This window comes from Oryzias latipes, chromosome 18 (assembly GCF_053564925.1).
Source record: "Oryzias latipes strain Hd-rR chromosome 18, Olatipes_Hd-rR_3.1".
In the NCBI taxonomy this organism is placed as follows: Eukaryota; Metazoa; Chordata; class Actinopteri; order Beloniformes; family Adrianichthyidae; genus Oryzias; species Oryzias latipes.
In genome coordinates this window covers 25,425,900-25,449,697 of record NC_136254.1, presented here as the reverse complement: position 1 = coordinate 25,449,697, position 23,798 = coordinate 25,425,900, and the positions used below count along the sequence as shown (strand labels likewise).

The window sequence follows — 23,798 nt, the reverse complement described above, 5'->3', positions numbered from 1 at the left end:
TAATGAGAGAGCAAATTGTTAACAAACACAAACACACATTTTACCGTTTGAATTTATTTATTTGGTGATTTTAGAACAAAAAGCTAATGAATCACTCTGCACTTTCAAAAGAAAATGGTTAGACTTTAAAGGGGCACTTTGAGACACAAATCAATATCAACTGAAACATTATTTTAATGCTTTTGGTGAAAGTCGCTAAATCTTTTATATGTATGTGGAAATTATAAAAACAATATGAGCAAAAGTCCAAACCAAACACAAACACAAAATTAGTGTCCTTTTTTTAACTTCCACTAAACCATCAGAACTCAGTCAACTCAGATGTTTTTTTTTTATAACTCATTATTTAAACTGAAACTTGCAGAAAAGCTTTTTAATTTCGATTTTAAGAGATGCATTCACCCTCACTCTTTCGCCGCTTTGTTCAAAACTCGGCTTATTGCGTCTGAGGCTTTACAGATCCTGTTGTGAAAACATCCTACGTCCCATTCCGAGTTTTTATCTGATGAAATCCAAACAAAATAGCAAAACGACCACAATCCCCCAGAACTAGTGTGTTTGATGCAAAACATCATGACAGGAGGATAAAGGAATAATGCACTTCCAAACCTGTCTTTATTCCTTCTTTACCTAATGAGTCCTAATTCTCTCACACCATTCATTTCTTCTAACAGTAAATACATATTTTTAAATTTTAACTGGAGCTCAATCCCCACTTGATGCATGTTAAGACCTTAGCTATGTCTCACAAAAACCTTCTCAAACCTGCTATAACCCTAAATCTCTTAATACTTAGAGGTCATGATTTGTTCGACATTGCAACCTAACAGCTAGAAAAACACAAGGGAAACTGCAGTTTTACGCTGAATGGATGCTGCTCTGTCAGGAAGATTGCTCTCACAGACGTGCACAGCACAGCGATACTGTTCCCTGTTAAAAGAAGATCCAAATGCTGACTTGCAGGCATGTGACGCAACCGGAAAAGAATAAATCAACTTTTATTTAAAAATAACACCAACAAGCTTTGGAGAAGCAGGGAAAGTCACTGCAGTTTGACTATCATCCAACATAATCCAAACAAAGAGCGACACGACCAGGCAGGCAACCAAAAACTTTGCAGTTCTCAAGGAAAATATGCCCTTAAAAAACGAAAAGGTCTATAAACCAGAATATAGAATATTTAGTTTAAAATAATGAAAAATCAAAGATTAGAAGTGTATGGTTTGACATTGACAAGCAGAAGTGTGCATACACATCCCTCATGTAAACCAGCAATGACAGAGGAACGGTGGGGTATAAGTGAGTGTTCATTCAATCGAATGGTAAATTTTAAGCCATGCTGGTTCTGTTGAGTTCAAAATTAATGCTTGCTTTTAAACTAATGGTAAACTTCAGTCTCCTTGAGTTTTTTTGTCCATTTTCAATCATTTTCTTTTAGTTTTGTTGTGGCTTCAGATCTCTTTTACTCCCAGGGACCAGCTGATATCTGAGATGTTGCCAATGAAAGCATGTGACCTCAATCCGAGAAAGTCTTTTACAGATTTTTAAAGGTTTTAAAAAAAAAAAAAAAAAGCTAATTTTTTTTTAGCATATAAAAATATAAACTAAACAGATAATCTTGGGCACTATCCATGGATTTTTTTTTGACAAAAACGATGCTTGACTACAATTAACTGTGCCCAACTCAACAAGGTTAAAAAACAGCAATTAGAGGTCTTTATGTATTTTATTGCCTTTTTTTTTTTTTTGCTGTTGTTTTTTTAACTTTTGTTCTTAATTTGCTCAATTTTACAGTTTTTTTTTATCTCTCTTCATTGTAAAAAACGTTGGCACCCTGAGGGCGTTGTAACGTTCTGTATAAATAATGATTCAATCAAAGTAAAGCTTGAAACTTCGTTGAGTTAACCCAATAGACAATCTAGCTTTCATTCAAATAATAACCCACATCTCTGGAAGTGCGTACATTTGAAAAGAAAAATAAGGTGTAACATGGGCTTTTTAACATTCAGTGGTGTATTGACTCATTTTGAACCTGCCTCCAATAGGCTTTTAAGGAACTGGAACATACTTCCGGGTTTGCGTAAAGTTCAAAAAGGAAACGTGGGGACTTAATGTATATTTACTAATGGAACACCCTGGTCTATATTTGTAGCACTACCCTCAGTTAAATAATTAATTTACAACCACAATATCTTTTCACACCTTCACCCGACAGTGGCTGGGATAGGCTCCAGCATCCCCATAAACCCTCAACAGGATTAAGTAAGTTTATAAAAATGGATCGATGGATTTTTTTCCCCCACACTTGAACTCTAAAAGTGTTTAAGTATTCTATGTGACGTTCCACATGTTAAAGTTAACCCTTGCTGGTGACTATATATTCTAGCCTGACTGTATTTGAGAACTGGACTGAGTGGCCCCTCCCCCTTGCGTTCCAAATCGGAAGCCAAAATCTCAAAGACTTCTATTGAGAAATAAACAGCTATTCCTTAGTCAATCTATCTGTTACTTATTTTAAATATGTTTTTACCAATTCTAATTTGTTTTCATATTTCTTCTGTAGTGCAAGTTATTGAAGTCATAAATTGACCAATCAGATGCCTCAAAAGTATGTGGTCTCACTTTGAACGTTAATTTTCCATGGGTGAGGTCACACTATACTTGGTCCAGTTCTTAAATTCAATGACTTCAGAGTATTTACCAAAAAGAAGCAGTGACCTAATAACTTGAAAAAATAACCTCCAAAGTTGCACAAGCTTTTAGTCTTTTCTTCTGTGACACATGCTAACTAAATTATTCAACCAAAAGTATTTTTTTAAACAAAACATGCATACTAGTACTGTATTGTTTGCAAAACAAACAGACTTTTCCACATGTCCACTCCTGCAATTGCTTGATAGAATCTGGTGTGTAAAACTAAAAGCACAGACAGATATTCTACTGCCTCCACCTCCAGGTGGAGCTGTTGCAAACAGACTTGTAAGCATACTTTTCCACAGGTTTGGTGTAATCAGATGGAGATGTCATAGGCCTCGGGTTTGCCTCGTGCTTGTGAGGCTGCCACTGCCTCGGCAGGGATCTATAACCTGCCTGACTTGTTGGGGCGTGGACAGGCCTTCTTGTCGGGGACACAAATGATGGAAGCAGATTTGGACTCTTACTACAGCTTTGGCTCCAAGTCTGGTTGCCTGTTTTGTGAGGAGTTTGATAAGAAACTCTGGCCTTCCACTCTGCCGGTGGCTCAGGCAGGATTTTGCGCTGGGCTGCCAAGTGGACTTTCGACGCAAGGGATTGTTGGAGGCCCTGAAAAGCCTCATCAACCAGGCCCAAGGGATGCCGAGAGGCAGCCTCCCAGGGGGTAGGCAGCTTGAAGCCTTTCTCCAACCCGGATGTCTGCCACGATGGGGGAGCGATGAAATCCCAGGTTGGAAGCTTAGGAAGGGAGGAAGCAGAAGCTGATTTTTGACCTGTAGATGGTACTCTGGCTAGCGGGGAAAGGGAGAAGCTCCTGCCAATTGTCTGTAAAGAGAAATCCAAACATGCAGTTATTCATTAAAATTTTAGAAAAGCTTTTTTTTTTTTAACATGTATGAATTCAAAATTGGTATTTAAAATAGTCAAAGCGATTGATACCATGACTCTTTAAAAACTCTATTTTTGTACCCCAGCAATATACTCTTACATAAGACTTAAAGTTGCAAATGAATGGCAAAAAAGATAAACAATTAATAGTTATTTTTGTTTAAAATTTACAAAATAAGGAGAAATATTTAGTTTTTTCCCAGAACAGTCATCTCTGTTAATGAATGGTAGGAATGTATCTCGTTTCTCTGGTTGAGACAGGTGACAGAAACATAATAGTAACTTGTGAATTTTTTACACTCAAGTGTCCCGTTAGATGATTAGACAGCACAGGGTCATGCCAGGTGAAAAATTCATGGTTTCTCATATTACAGGACAGTAGACATGCAGAAAAAGGCCACTGCTGCCATCACCTGGTGAGTGTGCAAAGCAGTGGAAGAATGACGAGAAAATAAAACGCACAGATGGAAAAAAGGAGGTCTTTGAAAGGAAAATGGAGAATGCGACAGGGAGGAATCCATTTTCCATCTTTGAAATATTTGTCTTTTAGTGTGCATGGCTCTCGTGCTTTCATAAAAACAATGTTTAAACACATTTTTAATGTGAGATTTTGGGGCAATAGGGCGTGTAAAACTATTCAAATTGACATTACATTGTTGAGAAGCTTGAAATCATAACCTACTCAAATTAGCAGCTTGTCACTCGTATCCCCTTACTTTCTCCCCGTTTCTCATTACTTCTATTTCAACCCCCCCCACACACTTTTTTCCCATACTATTCCCTTCTCTTTTCCCTGTGTAAAAAAAAATTTATATATATATATATATATATATATATATATATATATATATATATATATATATATATATATATATATATAAGCATAAAATTAAAAACAAAAAACAAAAAAAAGCCAAAAGGGGTTTATAAAAATATACACCTTGGCTATCAGAGGATGCATAACCTCCTATTTTAATAGTACAATCTGACCAACACAAGAGGCCTTCAGCTCTTATCTGTTTGCTCAGTTGTCGGACAGGACAAGTAAGATAAAATAAAATAACATAAAATAAAAATACATTGACAGCCCTAACCGTGTGTTAAACTGTGGCTAAAATAAAATTGTATTTTTTTATTTTAAACGCCTTATTTCATTTGTTCTTGACTTCTATCAATTGAAATCTAAAAAGACTGCCAATTTTGTTTAACCTCAGTGCTGAAAATGAGCCAGTGAATGAATACGATTCTTTTCTGCCATAATCATCTAATATTAAAAACCTGTTTTAAAATGAGTGACACCATAGACATCTATATTTCATAACTCACTTGACCTCCAGAATCATCTAGTGAGATCACAGTAAGTCCCATTGCTAATAATATCCTTCATAAATGTGTCATCAGGCAGTCATCGGGTCGGAATGTGCTTCTCTAGCACCTACCTCAGCTCTTTAAAAAATGGGGGGAGGGGGGGTCCCATTTGTTTTTCCAACTGTTTTTTTTATTTTTTATATAGTGTGAGGAAAGGGACAAAAGAAATACTCAAAAGAGAAACGAAAAGGAGGCAAAACAAGGAAAACAGACAGTTTAATGGCACTGAGTCACACAGAAAGTGCACAATGAAGAAGAACACACAAAAAGGAAAAAAAAATAGAATATGAGGAACAAAAGATCTGCGAAAAGAGTCATTTGTAACTATTAAGACACAATACCGGATCTGCTCAAATATATATATATATAAAACAATGGAGAAAGATGCATTAACTCCAAATGGAAAAGTTACTGTTACGAAAGGATAAAGTGAAGATCTTAGAGGTTGTGGTTTTTGGCTCGAGTTGAAATCCGAGCCTCTCTGTGGACCTCTAAATTAGACCTCTCCTGAGGCAGTTTAAATATAGTATTTAACATGATGCAACACCTGCTTAAAGCTTAAAATGAGAAGTGCCCACTTAAGTATTAAAAGATGAGAAGAGAGCAGTGAGGAAAAAGAAAGGAAACCTTTGTGCGTCATCACAACCCAGAATCTCTATCTCTGTTAAATATATTTGACCTTCCTGAAGTTTGATCGTATCATTAAAACTTTCAAACCACACCCTTCTTTTATAACCTCCTCCTTATCTAAGTTAAACTTGTTTTTTGTTTTAGCTTCGCTTCTGCAAAATGCTAAACATTGACTGTTATCTCTCTAGGGAAAGTACTATCTTTGGATAAAATAAGGAGGACTTTTTATCTTTAGTTTTTATAAATAACCTTCCAGCTTTCACATTTTCTTCTGATTTCATTATCACTCGCAATTATGTTTGCGTCATGCCCAGTAAAAAACTCCCCTACATTCTCACACCATCATTATTTTAGACCAATTCAAAAGAAATAATTTTTAAAAGGTTTCACAAAAAATAGATTTTTAGGCCCTTAACAATAAAATAATATAGGTAGAATTAGGACTACTATACACCTTAGAATTTTCCATTTTGTTATTCTTATGTATCAGTCATTACTTACTTGTGATTTAAAAACTGTAAAACATCTCTATTAACAACAAGCTCTATTAAATAATATGAGCTATGAGATGAACAGAGGTTTTGCAGGAGCAAGTTTTCTTTGCAAGTTCCAAATCCTTTACTTTGCAGTTTTCTGTAAGATCACACATTTTTTGATCCAAATAGTCTATAAGACTGCCAAGATCCTATGAGAATCATTCTTTTTCAGCCGCTGCAGGTTTCCACACCTGAGCTGAGCTTTTGTTAGCTGTAAACTTTGGCCTGGGAGCAGCTGCATTGCTACCCCCTGATACAGAATCCGCTCTACCAACCACAGGGAAACTCGGGGCAATGTAGCAACTGGTGGATTGTTGCTCATAGGGTACAGGCGGAGGTGCCATATAAGGAGGGCTGTTTGCTGGCTGGTAAGCAGCCTGTAGAGGCTGTGAATAGGGAGAGTTTGAAGGCTGAGGGGACTGGGGATGATAAGAAGGTTGAGCAGGTTGCTGGTATTGTTGGTTATATTGTTGTGGGTATTGACCACCTGAAGGCTGCTGATAAGGATAAACATTAGCTTGAGCTTGCTGATAAAGGCTATCATGCATTGGAGGCTGCATGGGCATCCCAAAGGCTTGTTGGGGATACGGGGAGCTGTATGGTCCAGTTTGCTGGACTGGGGCAGTTTGCCCATACGTAATTGGTTGGTTTTCATTAGGTGGATTGGGAGGGCTGGGTTTTGAAATGGGGGGCTTGACAGCCTCTGCTCCTGGGCCAAAGATAAAAAGTGAAGAATCCAACTGATATGGTTGATGCTTCATGACATCAATAACATTTAGAGGCTTAGGGGCAGGTGTCTGTTTCTCTTGGTCTTTTTTCTTTGCTTTGGTTGAAGGACTGGCTGCAGCGGGTTGTTTGGATGCAGCAGGAGGATACAATGGAGATTGAATAGGATTATATGCTCGTGGAGGGGGAGCACGTACATTGGAAGTATATTTCCATTCATTCGGTAAAGAAGCAGCTGGTGATGTTGATCGGCTTGCCTTGTTTGCTTCCACAGTTTCAGAGTCCACAACAAACTTCTCCATACGAGACTGCCTCTTGGCGAACATATCAGCTCCTTTCCCTTTAACCACTGGCATCTCAAAAGCTGAACCTGGAGAAGATTTAGGATTTAGGACTGTGGCCATGGGGTTGATAGGTAATGGTCTTTGCCCAATAGTAAATGATTGCATTCGTCTGGGTGGAGGAGGCGTGGCCAGGTTTTGTGATGTATTTTGTAGTGGCTGCCAAGGTTTAGGAGAGGGGCGGTTGTTGATTTTAGACACGGAAACATTCGTCGATGTTTGCTGTGACTGTGAAGTCCAGGAGTCCACATGTGTCTGAAGCTGTGTTTGAGCAGGTGCCCATGTATCCCCTTGTGGCTGGGGTGGAGTACTGGAAATTTGCTGCTGCCAGCCTGGATATGGTGTTGACTGGGTTGGGGGTGTTTGGACCCAAGGTGGCTGATGTTGAGGCTGATTTTGTTCTTGGTTCCATGAATTCATGTGGTGTTGATTATTTTCAAGAGGGTGCTGAGCCCATTGAGACTGTGATTGGGCCTGAGCAGGTACAGGTGCCCACGGATTCAGATTAGCTTTAGGTTGTGGCTGTGGCTGGGGATGTGGTTGAGGTTGAGATGGTGGCTGGGCTGCTTGGATCCATGGTGGCTGAACTTGAACCTGGATCTGTGATTGGCCCCAAGCATCAACAGAGAGCTGATGTTGAGGCTGTCCTGAGACCCATGTTTGCTGAGGCTGATGTGATGCTTGGGGTTGTGCCCACGATTGTTGCAAAGCCTGATGCTGTGGTTGTTGAACCCATGGTGGCTGTGGCTGGGGTTCTTGCTGAACTTGTTGAACCCACGGTGGTTGCACTTTTTGCTGAGGTTGCTGCACCCATGGGGCTTGTTGTTGGGAGTCCATTTGTGAAAGGTGTGTCCACTGGTTCTGGGCTTGTTGCTGTGGATGTTCTTGGGTTTGTAACCATGCTGGCTGAATTTGTTGGGACTGTTGCTGTTCATTGGTCTGTGCCCAAGATGACTGAACCTGGTGCTGTTGTTGAGACTGTGGTTCTTCTTGTGGCTTAATCCAGGGTGGCTGAGGCTGGCTTTGAATTTGTCCTTGAGGATGGCTCCAGTTTGGCTGGCTTTGGGGGGTCCAAGTACTTGTGGGAGTCTGAGGCTGTGCTTGGCTCTGAGCAGGCTGATGTGTTACCCATGAAGGTTGCGTGGGAGTCTGACCTGAGGGTGGTTCCTTCACTTGAGGTGGGTGCCAACCAGCAGGTGACTGTTGCTGGGTTTGCGCTTGTTTTGCAATCCAAGTTGTCTTCTGGGAGGACTCGGCCTGCAAAGAAGGCTTCATCTCCATATTTTCCTCTGGAAGTGTCACTTGCAAAGGCTGCTGCTGGGATTCTGTCTCTGTGGGAGGCCATGCATGCTGCTTTTCTGTTACAGCATTGGCAGGAGTTTCATGTGGAGCGAGAGGGGGGGGGTGTTCTACGGCAGGTGCAATGGTTGGCTCTAGTTCTGGAGTAGGGGCAGTGTTTTCAGTGGGGGCAACAGCAGGTGTGGATATACTATTTTCAGCACACTGAGGCATGTTCTGGTTGGCTGCTTCTATCTGTGGAGACCAAGCCGGAGAGTTGGGGTTGATCACAGGCTTTGGAGCAACTGGTGGAGGAATCTTTGGTTTAACTCTTTGAGACTGGAGGAAATTGCAAGCCTCAGCCCCAAGGCTGAGATAGTCTTCCTCCGGTCCTGACTCAAAGCCCAACTTTTTATCACTCCTGTTGAGGAGGTTCAGCAGCTCAGGGTTAGGGGACATTTTTGGAGCTTCTTTAAATGTGAACATAGGTTTACCCGTATTTCTTCGTCTTGCATCCTGCAGAAAGCTGGTCTTGATAGCAGGGGTAGATATACGCTCATCACGGGAGGCTATTTGCTCTCCTTGAGCCGCAAAATCCTGAATGGTCCCACTTGCCCCGTGAGAATAGGGTGTCGCCACCATGTTTTCTGCTGCAAAAGGCTTGGCAGAAAGATTGTTAAAGGAACTTTGAATTTCATTGGCTTGTTGTTGATTTGTGCCGTTGATGATTGCAGGATACTGCTGCATTTGCTTCTGCTCTTGAAGATATTGTTGCTGCTGCTGCTGCTGCTGTTGCTGCTGATAGATTTGCTGTTGTTGATATTGACTTTGCTCGTACTGCTGCTGCTGAAATTGTTGGTATTGATGCTGCTGTTGGTAGTTCTGTTGTTGCTCATAGTACTGTTGCTCTTGATACTGCTGATATTGCTGTTGGCTTTGCTGGTGAATATTTACATCCATGTAAGTGCGGCCCTCTGTTGCAGACTGCATAAATGAGAGCTCCGCAGCCCTCTTGTTCGTCTCCTGCACTGCTTCCACAGGCATTCCTTGGCGCCTGAGCTCCTCGTGTTCAGCAGAAATCTCATCCATCCTCAGACGGCGCTGAGCAAACATTAGGGCACCCTTGCCTTTGGTTTCAGGCAAACATTCCATCTCTGCTTGGTTTTGCAAGTTTTGTTCAATGTCCATGAGAGCTTTGTCCAAATTAAAATTCAGCACGCACTTGCTACTTGTAGCATCTCTGATAAAAGTTTTGTCTGTTGCAGAATTAATAGTAGCTAAAAAAGTGATTTCAGCAGCAGGGATTTCTTGCTTGATGTCTCCGTTTTCCTCGTCCTCTTCGTCGCTGTACTCCTGTTCGTCTTCCCCTGTGCCGTAGCTCACGAGAGTGTATTTCTTGGCCCTCTGGCGGTGCTTTTTAAACATCAACACCCCTTTGTTATTAGGATTTGATGGAGCAGCAGTGAGAAGGAGAGCTATACGTTTACATTTGGACTTTGCCTCCTTCAACTGTTTCTCAGAAATGCTGTCCTTGCGCCTGAGTCCTGTAAAGAAAATGAAAAAATCCTAAATTAGACTGGTCAGAATAGCTTTACAAACTGAAACTGTAAATCAATTTCCTAACTGCCCACAATGGAGTACAAGAGTTGAAAGCCTGATCTTTGACAAAGAAAAATGGACTGTTTTTCAAGAATACAGTAAAAAATTTATTTACTTATTGACCCATTTAATAGGTAAAACAGTTAGAAAGTTAAAACCAACTTCTTAATATCCTCACTTCTAATAAAAACCACAATTGTTAAAGCAAAAAGTTATTTGCCAAGGTTTTTTTCACTCTTAGCTTATTTTGAAAAATAATATCCGAACAATTATTACTATGAAACAGTAAAAGAAAGAAATTGTTCCAACTTAATACTCGTGTCAACATTCTACACACAGACGGATAATAACACATAAAATGTGATTGACAAGCTCCAAACACGCAATAAAAATCCCCAAATTATTCACACTTCATAGAAAATGTCTGCCTGTAGCTCTACACCGATTGAGCTATATCATCATATTATAGTATATTATTAACTACCACAAGAATTAAAAGCTCTCTGCGTAAACTCTGCATAATCCACCCTCTAAGTGTCCTTACAGCAATTTTTCACTCCAACAGAAACTAAAAATATCCCCGATGCAAGAAAAATAGCAAGCACAAATCCCAATCTGTAAATTCACAAGTAACTCAATAACATTTGCTGGTTTAATCTGGACCCTCGCCCCCCCCCAAAAAATGCAAGCCAATAGGATAATATCAAGCAGGCTTACTTTATCATCTTCCTGCACGACTAACTTTAAGAAGGAGGAAACAACGGGAGTGAGCAACAGACTCACTTTTGGACCTCAGTTAAAGAGCTGGTTTGAAAGGATCAGGTAACGGTCTGACGGAGGCACATGCTGGTGTCTGTCAAAGAGCTACTTCTGCAGGCATCGTCAGCGTGGTGGAGTTATATTTGTGTCTTCAACAGAGTCCAAATTTACCATCAAGACACTTCTTGCTGCACAGGTCAGAATATTTCCTGAAGCGTAGCAGCAAAGGATCAGCTCAGTGTTCCATTTGTTTTATTGCTGATTGTTCAATATGCTCATTAAATTGGTAAAAATCCCTGTTACACCTTTTTTGTATCAGCTTTCATTCAAAGAAAGAGGCCCCCATAACTATTTTAAGGATTACACACATAGTGTGTCAGGCTTTGGGATGCACACATGTCGACAAGTGCATCCAACAGCAGCAGTTGATCCATTTCAAGGCTAAAAATTATGCAGAAAGGCATCCTACTTGAAGATACAAATAAAAATGGTTCAAGAATTACTCACGAGCATGTCTTGCGTGATGTTTGCTGGGCTTTTCTTGATCCCCCTCAGAATCGGAGCCCTGCTCTTCTCCTGACGCCTCCTCTGATGGAGTTTTAAATGAGATAGTGAAGGACCCCGGGACCCCCTCACTGATCCCTCCTCCTTCCTGTCTTTCACTTTGGGATCCAAGGCTTTCGCTGACCTTCGGGCCACCCACGCTCAGGATGCCCCTCCCTGCTCCTGATGCTGCCGGCTGCTGCAGAATGACCTCCACCTGTCCCAGCATCGAGGTTGGAGTGACCACCACACCGTGCTGGCCAAGCGGCTCCCTGACGGGGCATGGCGTGCAGAGAGATGTTGCCGTCGTCTTGTGTAGCGCTTTGATGACTTCTCTTTTTGAAAATTCCCCCTCGATCCCATGAGCACTTCCCAGGGCTGTGCTGCCTGCGTCGCTCAAGGTTTGCTTAGACAGAGACACCTGCAGCTCCAGTATGTCTCCAGGTGAGACAGACCACTCTGCTCCCTCTTCGTGATTGCTTCCTTGATTCTCACATGAGGATGTGTCTTGCTGGACTGAACAAAGCTGGGAGGTTTTAGGGGAATCTGTGTCATTTTCCGAATGTCCAAAGTCAGCCTCGTGTCGGGACTCAGAAATATAGAGCTCCTTTGGTAACTGGAACCTGTGATCTGGAGAGAAGATGTTAAGGGTGGTGCTTTCTAGAACCTCGCTTGACAGGCTCCTCCCTTCAGATTCAAGCCTTTCTGCTGGGATGAAGACGTTTCTGTCAAAGAAGGGAAGAGAACAGCAATGAGACTTGGAGAAACGGTGCACTTCGTCAAGTCATTTAGAACAAACTTTTGAAATTCTTGCAGCATTTTTCCAATAATGGAGAAAATTCAATCTTAAAAATGTATTTCTGAGTGTTTCTATATTCAAATTGTCGTAAATTAGGAGCAGTTAAAAATGCAGTTTGAAATGGATTGTTCTTGTTGCGTAGAAAATATAATCGTTACTGTACATCTTCGTTTTCCTCGTCGGCTCCAGTATTGCTTGCCATTTTTGCCGCACCGGTAATGTTAGTTTGGGGGGTGCCAGAGGCAGCCAGGCAGTTGGAGACAGTGTAAAGAGAGAGTTTTCAGCAACAAGGAGAGGAAGGGGGGCACCAGCAGTCCCTCTCACAACTCAGAGGTGAATTTCTAACAAACATCTGCTGCTCTGAGAAACTATGTCAAAGAAAACACCTATTTTGTTTTTGTTTTGTTATTTTGGCTAAAAGAGGCATAATCATAATTAAAGGCCACCGGGAACACTTTGAAAATAGATCATGAGATTATCAGTGTAGGTTTTTGGGGTAAGTTCATTTTTTTACTCTAGAATCAGCTCCTTAAATTAATAAAAACTCTCCTTGTTATTTAAAAAATTCTGTACCATAGTCACATGCCAAATCACCAATTAAGTCTGTCTCATCAAAAATTCAGAAAGCCAAAGTAAATAGTGATCACACCTAAAGAACTTTTTATCTATTTTTTATGTTCAAGTGCACTAAAAAGAGACTCACAGGAAAAAAAAATCTGTCAATGGTTATTCTTTTACCACAAAGTCCAAATAGCAAAAAAAAGTTATCTTGTTAAATTTGTGATGACTAAAAAGTGAAGCAACTTAAAGACCCACTCTGATCATATTTTAATCTATTGTAAAAACCTTTTCCCGTGGTGTATTAGTTAGGATTTTACCATTTTTAACCAAAATCTAAAATTCATTCTATAAGACATAGTTTTTGTTCATCAGAAATTTGCCTCTGTTGGTGCAGAGAAACACCCCCCTTCCCGTCACCCATACTGAGTGCTCTCTGTTTACGCACTCTCCTGCTAGCTTAAAGTCCTTCACAACCTCAACCTAACATTGCTGGTGAAACTAAAATGTTGAACAAGATTGGAGCTATCCAGCTGTACATTTCTGAGCCAGATGGCAGCTCAGACAAAAGAAAATGAAGACGAACATGGATCTATTTCTCTACAAGTGGATGCATCAGAATGGATCGGAGCAGGGAGCTTGTGGCCCATCCAGATTATTGTTTTACGTCACAAATAGGACTTTTTTCCATCTGCATTTTTTTCATCTGCTCCTGATTCACAACGATTTTGATAAAGAAATACTCACAAATGCAATTTCAATCTTAAATTCCTTTTTTCATATGTCCTCCATCATGAGAAAAATGCTACATAAACAACAAAAATACAATTTTTCTCTTTTTTATGTCATAACAGAAAGATATATTTAGACAGACACACCTGCTTTTGTGGACGAACACTGGCGATTTAAAAGAACACAGATCCTAAAGCAACAACGCATAATGCAAATTTAATAATTCTGAAGTTGTTTCGTCCCACTCTGTAAACACCAAGATTCTACGATGTTCCTCTGCTTTACAGCTTTGATGATTTTCCCTTTTTAGAATACCTTATTTATTTACTGAGTTTTTGTTGTTATAACTACCTTTTGAGACATAACTGCAAGCTGTCAGTTGAAGTGTCGATAAGAGCAGATGCTCGTAAAAGTGTTAGATCAGCACATGGTTTCCCGTTGATGGACACCACCACATCCCCGTCTTGTATTCCAGCCAGGAAGGCCCGGCCACCCTGCTCCACCTGCAAACAGTAGATTAAAAAAACAAAACAAAAGACATGTAATAACTGACAACAAGTCCAAGTCATAAGTGGGCCAAATCACCCACTAAAATCCACATCTCTGAGTACTTCCTTTAACTAGAAGATGAGCAGGATGGGTTAAAAGCCCCCTTACAGCGGCTGACTCTAATGCAAGTGCAAATAATCAGTGCAAATCTCATGAATCTTGCTCCAGGTTTTTTTCTGTCTCAGAATTCCAGCCGGGCACAAGCTGCAATAATCAATTGAATTGGTTAGTTCAAAAGGGGCCCAAGTCCACAATTTTTTAAAATAGAGATATTACATGTTCTATGGTTTTCAAGGGAAACGCTATCTGATTATGTGCAAAAAAGTCCCAAGTCCGTTGTAATGTATTGACTATGCTTGACATTTAAAAAACATTAACCCTTGTGCTATCCTAGGCACTGTAACATTGGGAGTTGGGTCATCTAGACCCACTTTTTTCTTCAATGATTTGTGATCTTCACTGGTGTCCATGGATTACATGAAATCTTTCCACCTTTGTCCACCTTTGTCATGGTAGGGAGAACACGTCAATGTAAGGGTGGGGTCATCTAAGATAGCACAAGGGTTAAGTGCAAAATTTCTGGAGTTGGGCCTCTCTTGTATGGGTTTAGCTTTATCCCATAGATGGCAGCACTAGTTATCCAATATGGTAGCTCCCCTGTTTAATTCAAGTAGGGCCCAAGTCCAGAGACTTGAATAATAATAATGGATTAGATTTATCTGCGCTTTTCCAGACGCTCAAAGCGCTTACAGTGTATCCATTATTCATTCACTCCTCATTCATACTTGGTGATGATAAGCTACTGTTGTAGCCACAGCTGCCCTGAGGCAGACTGACAGAGGTGTGGCTGCCAGTTCGCGCCTACGGCCCCTCTGACCATCACCGGTATCATTCATGCACATTCACACACCAGTGGAGCTGCACTGGAGGCAAGGAGGGTGAAGTGTCTTGCCCAAGGACACAACAACAGTTGGCTGGGCCGACTCTTCGATCATTGGACAACCTGCTCAACCGCCTGAGCCACTGCCGCCCTTTAATTTGCTAGTCCTCTGAAATTATAAAAGTGAGGTGCTTCATATTATAGCATTTGTAAGCTATGAACTGGTGGTAAATCTGGGTAAAGTATTAATCATTTGGTGTAGCCTCCCTTTAAGCTATGCAATTCAAATCATTTCCTGGAAAAACAAACCTCTTGGACTTGGGCCCCTTTTGAACTAATCGATTCAATTTCGCCTCCATGATCAATTTTCAAATGGTTGACCCTTTTTTAAACTGAAATGGGACGCCTCCCACACGTCACGTTACCACCAAATCCGAGTCCCTGATGGGTCAAAGTTCAGCCTGGTTTAACCTTCAAAGTGTGTTCATTGGCTACACATTTTGTACATAAAGCCTGAAGACGAACAGAAAAACTTGTGTAGCAACACATGAATGCAGGAGTTTTGAAAGCAAAAGCCCAAAACACACGTTTACATAGACTTGTCATTGGAAGTGGTCACTTGAACGTGAGTTGCAGAGGACGGTGTGAACGCAACATGGGGAAAAAAGGCACAAAAGTGTGTTATTGTTGAGTTACTGTTTTTATGCTTTTATTTATCTTATGTACTGCGAAGCGACCTTAGGCGTCAAGAAAGGCGCCATATAAATCTAATGTATTATTATCATTATTAAAAAACTCAAAAAAACACTCTGTTTGGGAAAACCACCCAAAATAATTGCCCTCTTACTACGACACACACCCCAAAACTAATAAAATATATATTTTAAGTTATTAAAAAAACGATCATGAAAAAGAGAACATTTTCCATTTGAGAACCTTTTAAAAACAGGACTACGAAGACTTTTTTCCCCTCCTTCCTTTTTATGCTTTTTTAGTGTATTTATTGCTGGGTTAACTGAACTGAACTAAAAGAAGTCTCAATCTCCTCTTTAATTGCATCTGCACCATCTGTGTTAGAGCAGTGGGCCAGAATAGCACTCATCCATTTAAAGGGCACTTCCTTGCCAGAGTTAAACCAGTGACCGATGGTTTCATTCCCGTGTAATTGGTTCCTTCAGCCAAATGGTTCTTTAACAAAAGGATTTATAAGTGGGAACGACCATAACTGTTGTGCTAAAGGTCACCGGTGCTTCCAGGGGATTTAATTGTCACTTTAACCTCGCAACTGTAGACAACAGTAAAGATCACAAAAATAAAGCCCTATAGGTAGTTTGCTTGAGGTTAAAGGTGTGAAAGCATTCTGCAGTTTCTATAGTTTGTAAGCAGTTCTGAACATTTATTTTTACATTTTTTTAGCTGTCCATAACTTTTTCTTCAGAGGTTCACACTGGATATGTCTTGATTCACAGCATTTCCTGTCAAGAATTTCCTGCAGAAAAATGTCCAGAGAATGAGTGATGATGTTGCATTAATCAATGAATGTGTCTTTGTTAAGGTAGCTGCAATGTTGGATTTTTCTTTTCTTTATCTTCACTCTGTCCATTATTAGAACTCTCTAAATCCCTCTCCCAGCTACTGCTAGGTGGAGAGCGGCCGCCAGTCTGTTGCAGGGCCACACACTCACACGTTCACACTCACGTGCACAAATAGGGGCAAATCTATTAGCCTATGAAGCATGTTTTTGGACTGTGGGAGGACGGCGGGTGCCCACAGAAAACCCATGAGGAGAACATGCAAACTCCACACAGAGAGGATTCAAACCTTCTCACTACAAGTCAAGATGACCGCTGCTCCACAGTGTACCCTTTTTCCCCTCCTTTATCTTACAAAGAATTTTGGATTTAAGCATCACTAAAAATAATTTAAAAAGATAGAAAATAGTTATTTATTGCTCTATTCACTATTTTAAATACAATCTGAGCTTTTCAAAGGTCCTATTTCCAGAGTGCACATATTGTGCTATCCTATGACCCCACCCTTACATTGACGTCTTATCCCTGCCCTGACAAAGGTGGATAAAGGTGAAGAGGATTTCCTGTAATCCATGGACACCAGTGAAGATCACAAATCATTGAAGAAAAAAGTTCAGAGCACTGTCTAGTGGGTCTAGATGACCCATCTCCCAATGTTAAAGTGCCTAGGATAGCACAAGGGTTACAAGACCTAAAAACTACACACTGATATAAACACAAATATCTTTATTGATCAATGTAAAAGTTAACAAAGTAAATTATTTGAATAATAACAAAAAAGAACTTAAAAAACTACATTTTTCATCATGGTCCTCATTTGGAAACCTGCTGTACAGAATTCTGACCACTAGATGGCAGTGCACGAACATGTTTTGCAATGACAGGAGACTTGAACTGAAATTAGGAGGAGAAACAACATAATTTGTGGTCTTTTTTTGTCATTTACATGCAAAAATAGATAGAGTACCATCCACTCAAAGCCTTAAATTCAACAAAACCAAGATTCAGGACAATAAAACAGCAAAATAAATAAAACAAAGTCCACAAGTTACTTTACATAGCTGCTAACTTTCGTATAAACTTGTCAACTGTATCTTAGCAGCAGATTTTAAGAGTTAGCAGCAGTTAAACAAGCCCTATAAGGCAGTCAGAGTGCCACTCCACAGAGACTTACACCTCACCTTAGGGAGGATGGATTTGTCCGGAATGTCACCGCGAGCCATTTGTGCTCCAAAAAAGGAGACAAAACATTTTCACCACTGTCTCTCCTTCAGCTCAAAGATACACACCATGTCAGAGCTCAGAGAAGGTCCCATTTATTGTCGAAAACCCGTTTGAAATGTGCTGCTTGTAAAGACCAGCTCAGCACATTTAAAAGGTGAATGCTGCAGTTTGAAGACATGAGAGGAAGAGTTGCAGGGGCGCAGATTTTTAAAAAAAAAACTCCAATCCATCTGGTTTAGGCAATGCTCTGTCCGGACAGCTGTTTCTAAATGATCCGTGCCAAAAACTGGAAGGTGACAGAAAATCACAGGAAGCATCAAACTGCATGTCACTGTGGCTCCACAGCGCTGAGTGGTTCCTGCCTTTCACAGCTTTCAGCAATTTTGTTTTTTTGGAAAATACTTTCCAGCTGCTTTGCAGGTAACAATGTGGAAAAGATTCACATTGCAACAACTCGCTCCTCCGTTGTTACTCAATTGTTCTAAAGCTTTCCACTGCTGGACCCCCAAACTACATTAAAAGACTTTTATTGTGCTATAAATAAAGGCGTCTGATTAGTTTAATATGAAATATTTTAAGCTGCGTCCATAAATGTATTTTCTTTTATTATGTCCTGAACTACACAGACCAGAATGTTTTTTGCAATTCTTCTTTCTTACTTTCTTACAACTCCCACCCTCCTCCTCCTCCAAAAAAAGATGAAATCGGAAGAATTCGTCATAAAAAATGAAATGGTGCCAACATCTCTTATGGGGCTCCAAAAATATTTCAAAATCCCCTAGAATATTTTTATTTTTTTAAAGTGGTTACTATGAAGATAAACCAACAGGAAAGCCGCCATTTTGAAAAATGTGTTTGTTTTTTTCATCAATTTTTCACTTGGGGCCTCTGACCAGAGTGTCAGAGGCAGAAGGGGAGAGTAAGGGGCAAGAAGCAGCCACTCAGCTAACGATGGCAGGCAAAAAGTGTGAGACAAAAGCTCCTTGAATCTCCTTTTAGGATTTAAACTAGCCTTACAGATGTGTTCCTTTAAGAAATATATGAAAGTTTTAATGTTGGGTAAAATATTTATTTCAATGAAATGTTATTTGATCATAAAAGAGAGACCAAACATTTGAATTCATTGTTGGGTCTTTTAGTTCTCAGTTACTCAACTTTGCATTTCCCTAATCATTGCTGAATGTTTATGGAAGCATTTCTGTAGCATAACTGCAAATAAAAGTCAATACTAGAAATTCTTTTTCATTTTCAAAATGAAGCTAGTTTGTTGACTCAAAAATAAAAGGAAAAACTCAATCAATACTCTTTTTCTTCTTCAACACCGCTCATTCTGTCACTAAATTAAAATGATAAAGAAAATGGTATTTGACATTTCATTTTCAAAATGTTCTCTAGTAAATGTGAAGCAAAATTCAATTAGACAGATCTAAATTTACAATTAAAATTGACTAACAGAAAGGGATTTTCATTTTCACATTGTAACAGCATCAATTCAAAAATGAAATTAAAAATCCATCCTCCAAAGTGCTTTTATTTTCTTCTTCAACACCACTCATTCTGTGACATAATTAAAGTGAAAATGCAAAGAGGGGATTGCATTTGTATTTTCACATCCCCCTCGCGTGCAGCATAATTCAATTCCAGTCAGCAGTTCCAAGGGGGAGGCGGGGCGATGTTGGAGCAGATCATTTCTAGGAACAGTAGTCATGCTTTTTCCGTGCCAAATGTTAAAAAACATATTTAAACAACATCGACAAGTAATTTTCACCCTAAGAAGATCATTAAGGTCAAAACTCATCTGAGGCATTATTTATTTTGGAAAATAAAATAAATAAATATTAACACATAATCAAGAAATGACATTTTGCAGCAACACAAACTATAATAATTGGTCCTTTTTGACTGAATAAAATGGCAACCCCAACCCCCTAAAAAAATAAAAAAAAAATAAAAATGTTTAAAGGGCCTTGATTTAAAGAAAAAATCTACTTTTTTGAGCTTTTAAGTGTATTATAATGTTCATTCCTCACCAAAAACAACCCCAAAGTGGTATTTTAATCCATTCAGGCATCTCTGAGGATTCCTCTAAAAACCTGAGCTCTGACCACCAGCCCCTCCCAACCCACAAAAACAAGGGGGTTCTCACATTGTGATGTAGACCAGTGAGAACAGCCCCTTCCAGGAAGAGTATGTGCTGCCAGCCCCGCCCCCAGACTAACACAAACACACACTGTCCCCATGGAGCTAGTGATGATTGGCACTTTCCTTTTCTATGCACAACATGCACATCCGTCTTTGCAAAAGTTCCAATGTTGTTTTTTTGGTGGGAAAAACTCAGATATGCTGCTGAGACGTCACAACGTCTGAGTTGCTTCATGAAATGGGCGGGACCCACAAGGAGCAAAAGGCCGTGCCTCAGAGATCAAGTCGTCTTACTTCCGGGTAGGAAAAAGAGCTGCGCAAATAACTCATTTTTAAGAAAAAAATTCATTCCATAGTGTACCAAAAGTAATATATTATCAAATAAATGGATATTGTTTCCTCTGAAAGGCTTAAGAAAAGCGTAATATGGGTCCTTTAAACCAACATTTCCAATGAGAAATTTGGTCCATATAAATATGTCCATGGAGCAAATACCAGAACTATGTTTTACTTAATAGCATCAAATCTTTCCATCACAAAAATGTGCTGAAAAAAAAAGATAAGCCACTTTCGCTGGATAGAAATCTTAAAGCCTGGAGCAGTTTGCCGTGCAGAAAGCAATCATTACACGCTCCTCTGTTATTGTGCCACTTTCTGAACTGTCAGACCAAACTTTACTTAGATTCATGCCAGCAAACTGAAATAAATCGACAGCCGGATTTTTAAAGCAGTTCTTTGGATGTTTCAGTTTCTTTTCCAGGAAGCGAGATAATGTGCAAAGCCACAACTCTCGTACTGGAGCGTAGCAGGAAAACACAACAAAATGACAGAGGCAATGGCATTTTCCTGATTGCTTGACAGCTTAAGGACGTTCCCGTGGTGCTCAATTAGGACTGGAACATCAGCAACAAGAGGCCTCTTTTGCTTTTTTTAAAACACCCCTGGAAAAAAAAGAAGACTATTTAGTCTACGGTTTAAATTTATGGGAAAAGTATTAGATTATAGATTATGCACACACGGAAAGTCTCTAAATTGGGAAATTTTCATGTCTGATCGGATCCATGACGACATTCTGAACACCAAGATGAAAAACTTGAGCAATCAGGCCAAACTGTTTCTCAGTTTGTTTGGCAGGAGGAATAAATGTCTCTAATGGAAGAAAATCTGTTCAGCATTAATGCACCTTTACATCAGAAAGCGTCTCTCTGGTCTGCAGCAAAGCAGATGTAAAAAAAAAAAAAAAAAAAAATGTTTTTCTCCCGTGCTGCTGGTAGTCACCCCATAAATTTCAAACTCAGGTGAAGACGCCATAACAAATACAGACTCCTTATTTGGAGAGAACATTTCAAGAGTGGAGACCACAAGCACTGAGCTATCCTCCATAAACCGCCATCACTCTGTTCCGATAAATAAAAGCATAATTTACTATTTTTAGACAAATACTTAAAAGGCACTGTTTTACAACTATTCTGATGATTCTTCTTAGCCTAAATTTTTCTTAAGTTTCCCCTAAAATATTAATCAGTGTGCATCTGACTGAGCACTGAATCCTTTCACTTAAAGATTTTTGTGTCCTATTTGGATTTAAACAAATTGCCATTAAAGATTTGCTGATAATAATGGTGTTTTTAACACATTCTTGTGGCATTTTTCTGATGATGGACGTACATAAAGAAAATTAATCTTAAAATTGTATTTCTGAGTAATTCTTAATTCAAACGGTTGTGAATGAGGAGCTGATGAAAAAAGGGCGTATTTGTTATGAGGAAAATACTCACGAGCTCCCTGCTCCCCCAATGCATCCACTTGCAGACAAACAGATCCATGCACGTCTTTGTTTTTCTCGTCTGAGCTGGTATCTGGATCAAAACTGTACGGCTGGATTGCTCCAATAATGCTCGCCATTTTTTTTGCACTGGAAAATGTTCGGTTGGGGGTGTGAGGGGCTGTGAGATAGCGGGAGAGCGTGTAAACAGATGGGTGACAGGGAGTGGGGGCGGTGTTGCTCTGACCCAGCAGTTCCATCCACGACTTAGAGGTGAATTTCAAAATAAATTCCTTCCACTCTGCAAAAACTATGTCCTGGAAAACAACTTTTTTTTTTTTTTAATTTGGGCTAAAACGACATAATCATAATTAAAAGATCACTGGATCACTATTATCAATTTAAAAATTGATCAAAAGATGATTGGAGTGGGTCGTAAGCTTAGTTACTCAGGTCAAAAGATTGTATTTATTTATTTAATATAAAAAAAAGGACAATCATAAAAATTAACAAAAACAAAAGTGTCACCTGTCATCAGAGGAAGGCAGCAAAAAAAAAAAAAAAACTGTTTACCGTTTAGGTTATGGCCCAAGGGTAGATTTGTGCGTCTACAGTAAGTATGAAGTTTTTCAGATTAAAGGCGCATGGTTTACTGCTTTGAATGCTGCAAAATAGATTGTTCTGAATTCACGAACTGCATTAAACATGCATTTAACAGCAGCAACAAAACCTGCAAAGGTAAGATGAACTTAATGGTCCCATAAAAGAAAAAAAGAAAAAGATCTATTTGGGAGGCAAAACTCAAACATAAATCTAAATTAGACCATTGATTTTGTGCTTCAAAGTGCATCCAGAGAGTGTAAATAAGGTCGCAGCACATAGAAAAGTAACTCTTTGGCAGTAAAAAAAATTGATTAAAATCCTTCTTGATGTTCATAAACTTATCAGGTTAAACTAAAATTTTCAAACTTTTTAAAACTCAGCAAACCTTTAACTCACGAAGTCCAAGTTCTACTTGTGATCTTGTTTTGGTCCTAACAAGAGTTTGAAGAATAAGTCTGCTTGTTTGCAGCAGCGTGAGCACCCACATGTGGCTGATTTCCTTCTAAATACTGCTCTGCTTATTTGCTTGAAGCTCTGTAATGCATGATGGATTACACTGCCATGAGCCTCGCACTCTCTCTTAGCCTTGACCATATAAGGGTGCTGGAGAATCTCTCACCAAAACATGGCCAATGCGCACAAAAATGCACTCTGAAGACTGTCCCATTCTGGTTTTCAGTCAAGAAAAGGCCTTTTTTTTCTAATTTTGGAAATTCCAAACATTTCTGTCAGGTATGAAACTACCCACAGGTAACAAAATAACTAATAAAAACTAGAAATACAACTTAATGACTATTTGGATGGCAAATTTCAAGAAAAATAAACATTTTTTGTATTCAGTTGCGCTTTAAACCGAGACGGACGCACATATGCATACCTGGGAGACCAGAAAAGACCTTTGGTTGTCAACTTCTCCCTCTGCCAGGGAGAATCCCCAGGGTGCAGCTCCGCTCAGCGTTACGCAGACGTAATCTCCAGTGCCCATGATGCGCAGCTCCTCAGCCAAACTTCCACAGCTCTGCGCAGAGATCACCTCCACCTCCCTACCGCTGCGTTATCCTCATCCTCTGAGTTCCAGTTGAGTCCTGCCCGCCTCTGAATGCGTCACGGCGCCGGACACGCCTGCAGAGGGTGCATGCAACCAGTGGTTTAACGCTCCAGATGCAGCCTTATCACGCTGCGCATCACCAAGCAGCACCATCAACTAAAGTTCAATTAATGCCCTTTTTTGTTAAACCTCAAAGCCTATAGAAACAGTATATTGAAATAATGATAAAAACGTATTTTAAAACTTTTTGATTAACTTTCAGTTACCAAGGCAATAAGAAAACACAAATAGAAAACTGTGTATTTCTAAATGCAAAAAGAACAGGTAATTTTCATTTAATTTTTTAATGAAACTCCTAATTCAAATAAAATTAAGATGGCGTTATTTTCATCATGCTGTGAAATAATATGTGCTTTTCAATCACTAATTAGTAATGCTTCAAAAGTACTTTTATTATGTCCTGAGGCACCATTCAGCTCCACAGTCTTGCTGCTGACGTGTGTATGGGTACTCCTCGTTCACGCATGCGTAAAGCTAATTCATAAAGCTGGAAGTAAATACAAAATGTCATCTTTTCAACATAAAACTAAGTCTCACTCCTGAC

At 39.7% G+C, this 23,798-nt stretch overlaps 1 protein-coding gene across 7 annotated transcripts; it reads right to left on the bottom strand.

Annotated features, from left to right (window-relative positions):
• Positions 1-38: 38 nt before the first annotated feature.
• Positions 39-23,259, bottom strand: synpo2a (synaptopodin 2a). 7 transcript variants are annotated; one of them, XM_078936079.1, is made up of 5 exons: positions 23,024-23,259; positions 13,803-13,954; positions 11,327-12,087; positions 7,040-10,005; positions 39-3,519 (listed from the first exon to the last, which is right to left on the bottom strand). In XM_078936079.1, the coding sequence occupies exons 1-5, from the start codon at positions 23,129-23,131 to the stop codon at positions 2,938-2,940; spliced, it is 4,569 nt and encodes a 1,522-aa protein (XP_078792205.1). In that variant the 5' UTR covers positions 23,132-23,259; the 3' UTR covers positions 39-2,937. The 7 variants fall into 7 exon arrangements, with proteins under 7 accessions (XP_078792205.1, XP_078792207.1, XP_078792206.1 ...); XM_078936081.1 differs by having other exon boundaries at positions 7,100-10,005; XM_078936080.1 differs by lacking the exon at positions 23,024-23,259 and adding an exon at positions 22,532-22,960.
• Between the last annotated feature and the right edge of the window lie 539 nt (positions 23,260-23,798).

Excerpts from the sequence above, each read along its gene's own strand:
- synpo2a (XM_023948877.2), bottom strand. The coding sequence starts at position 23,131 with ATGGGCACTGGAGATTACGTCTGCGTAACGCTGAGCGGAGCTGCACCC. Across the intron at positions 12,088-13,802 it reads TTGCAGTTATGTCTCAAAAG|AAACGTCTTCATCCCAGCAG; the intron begins GTAGTTATAACA and ends CTTCTTTGACAG. Across the intron at positions 10,006-11,326 it reads ACATCACGCAAGACATGCTC|GACTCAGGCGCAAGGACAGC; the intron begins GTGAGTAATTCT and ends TTTTCTTTACAG.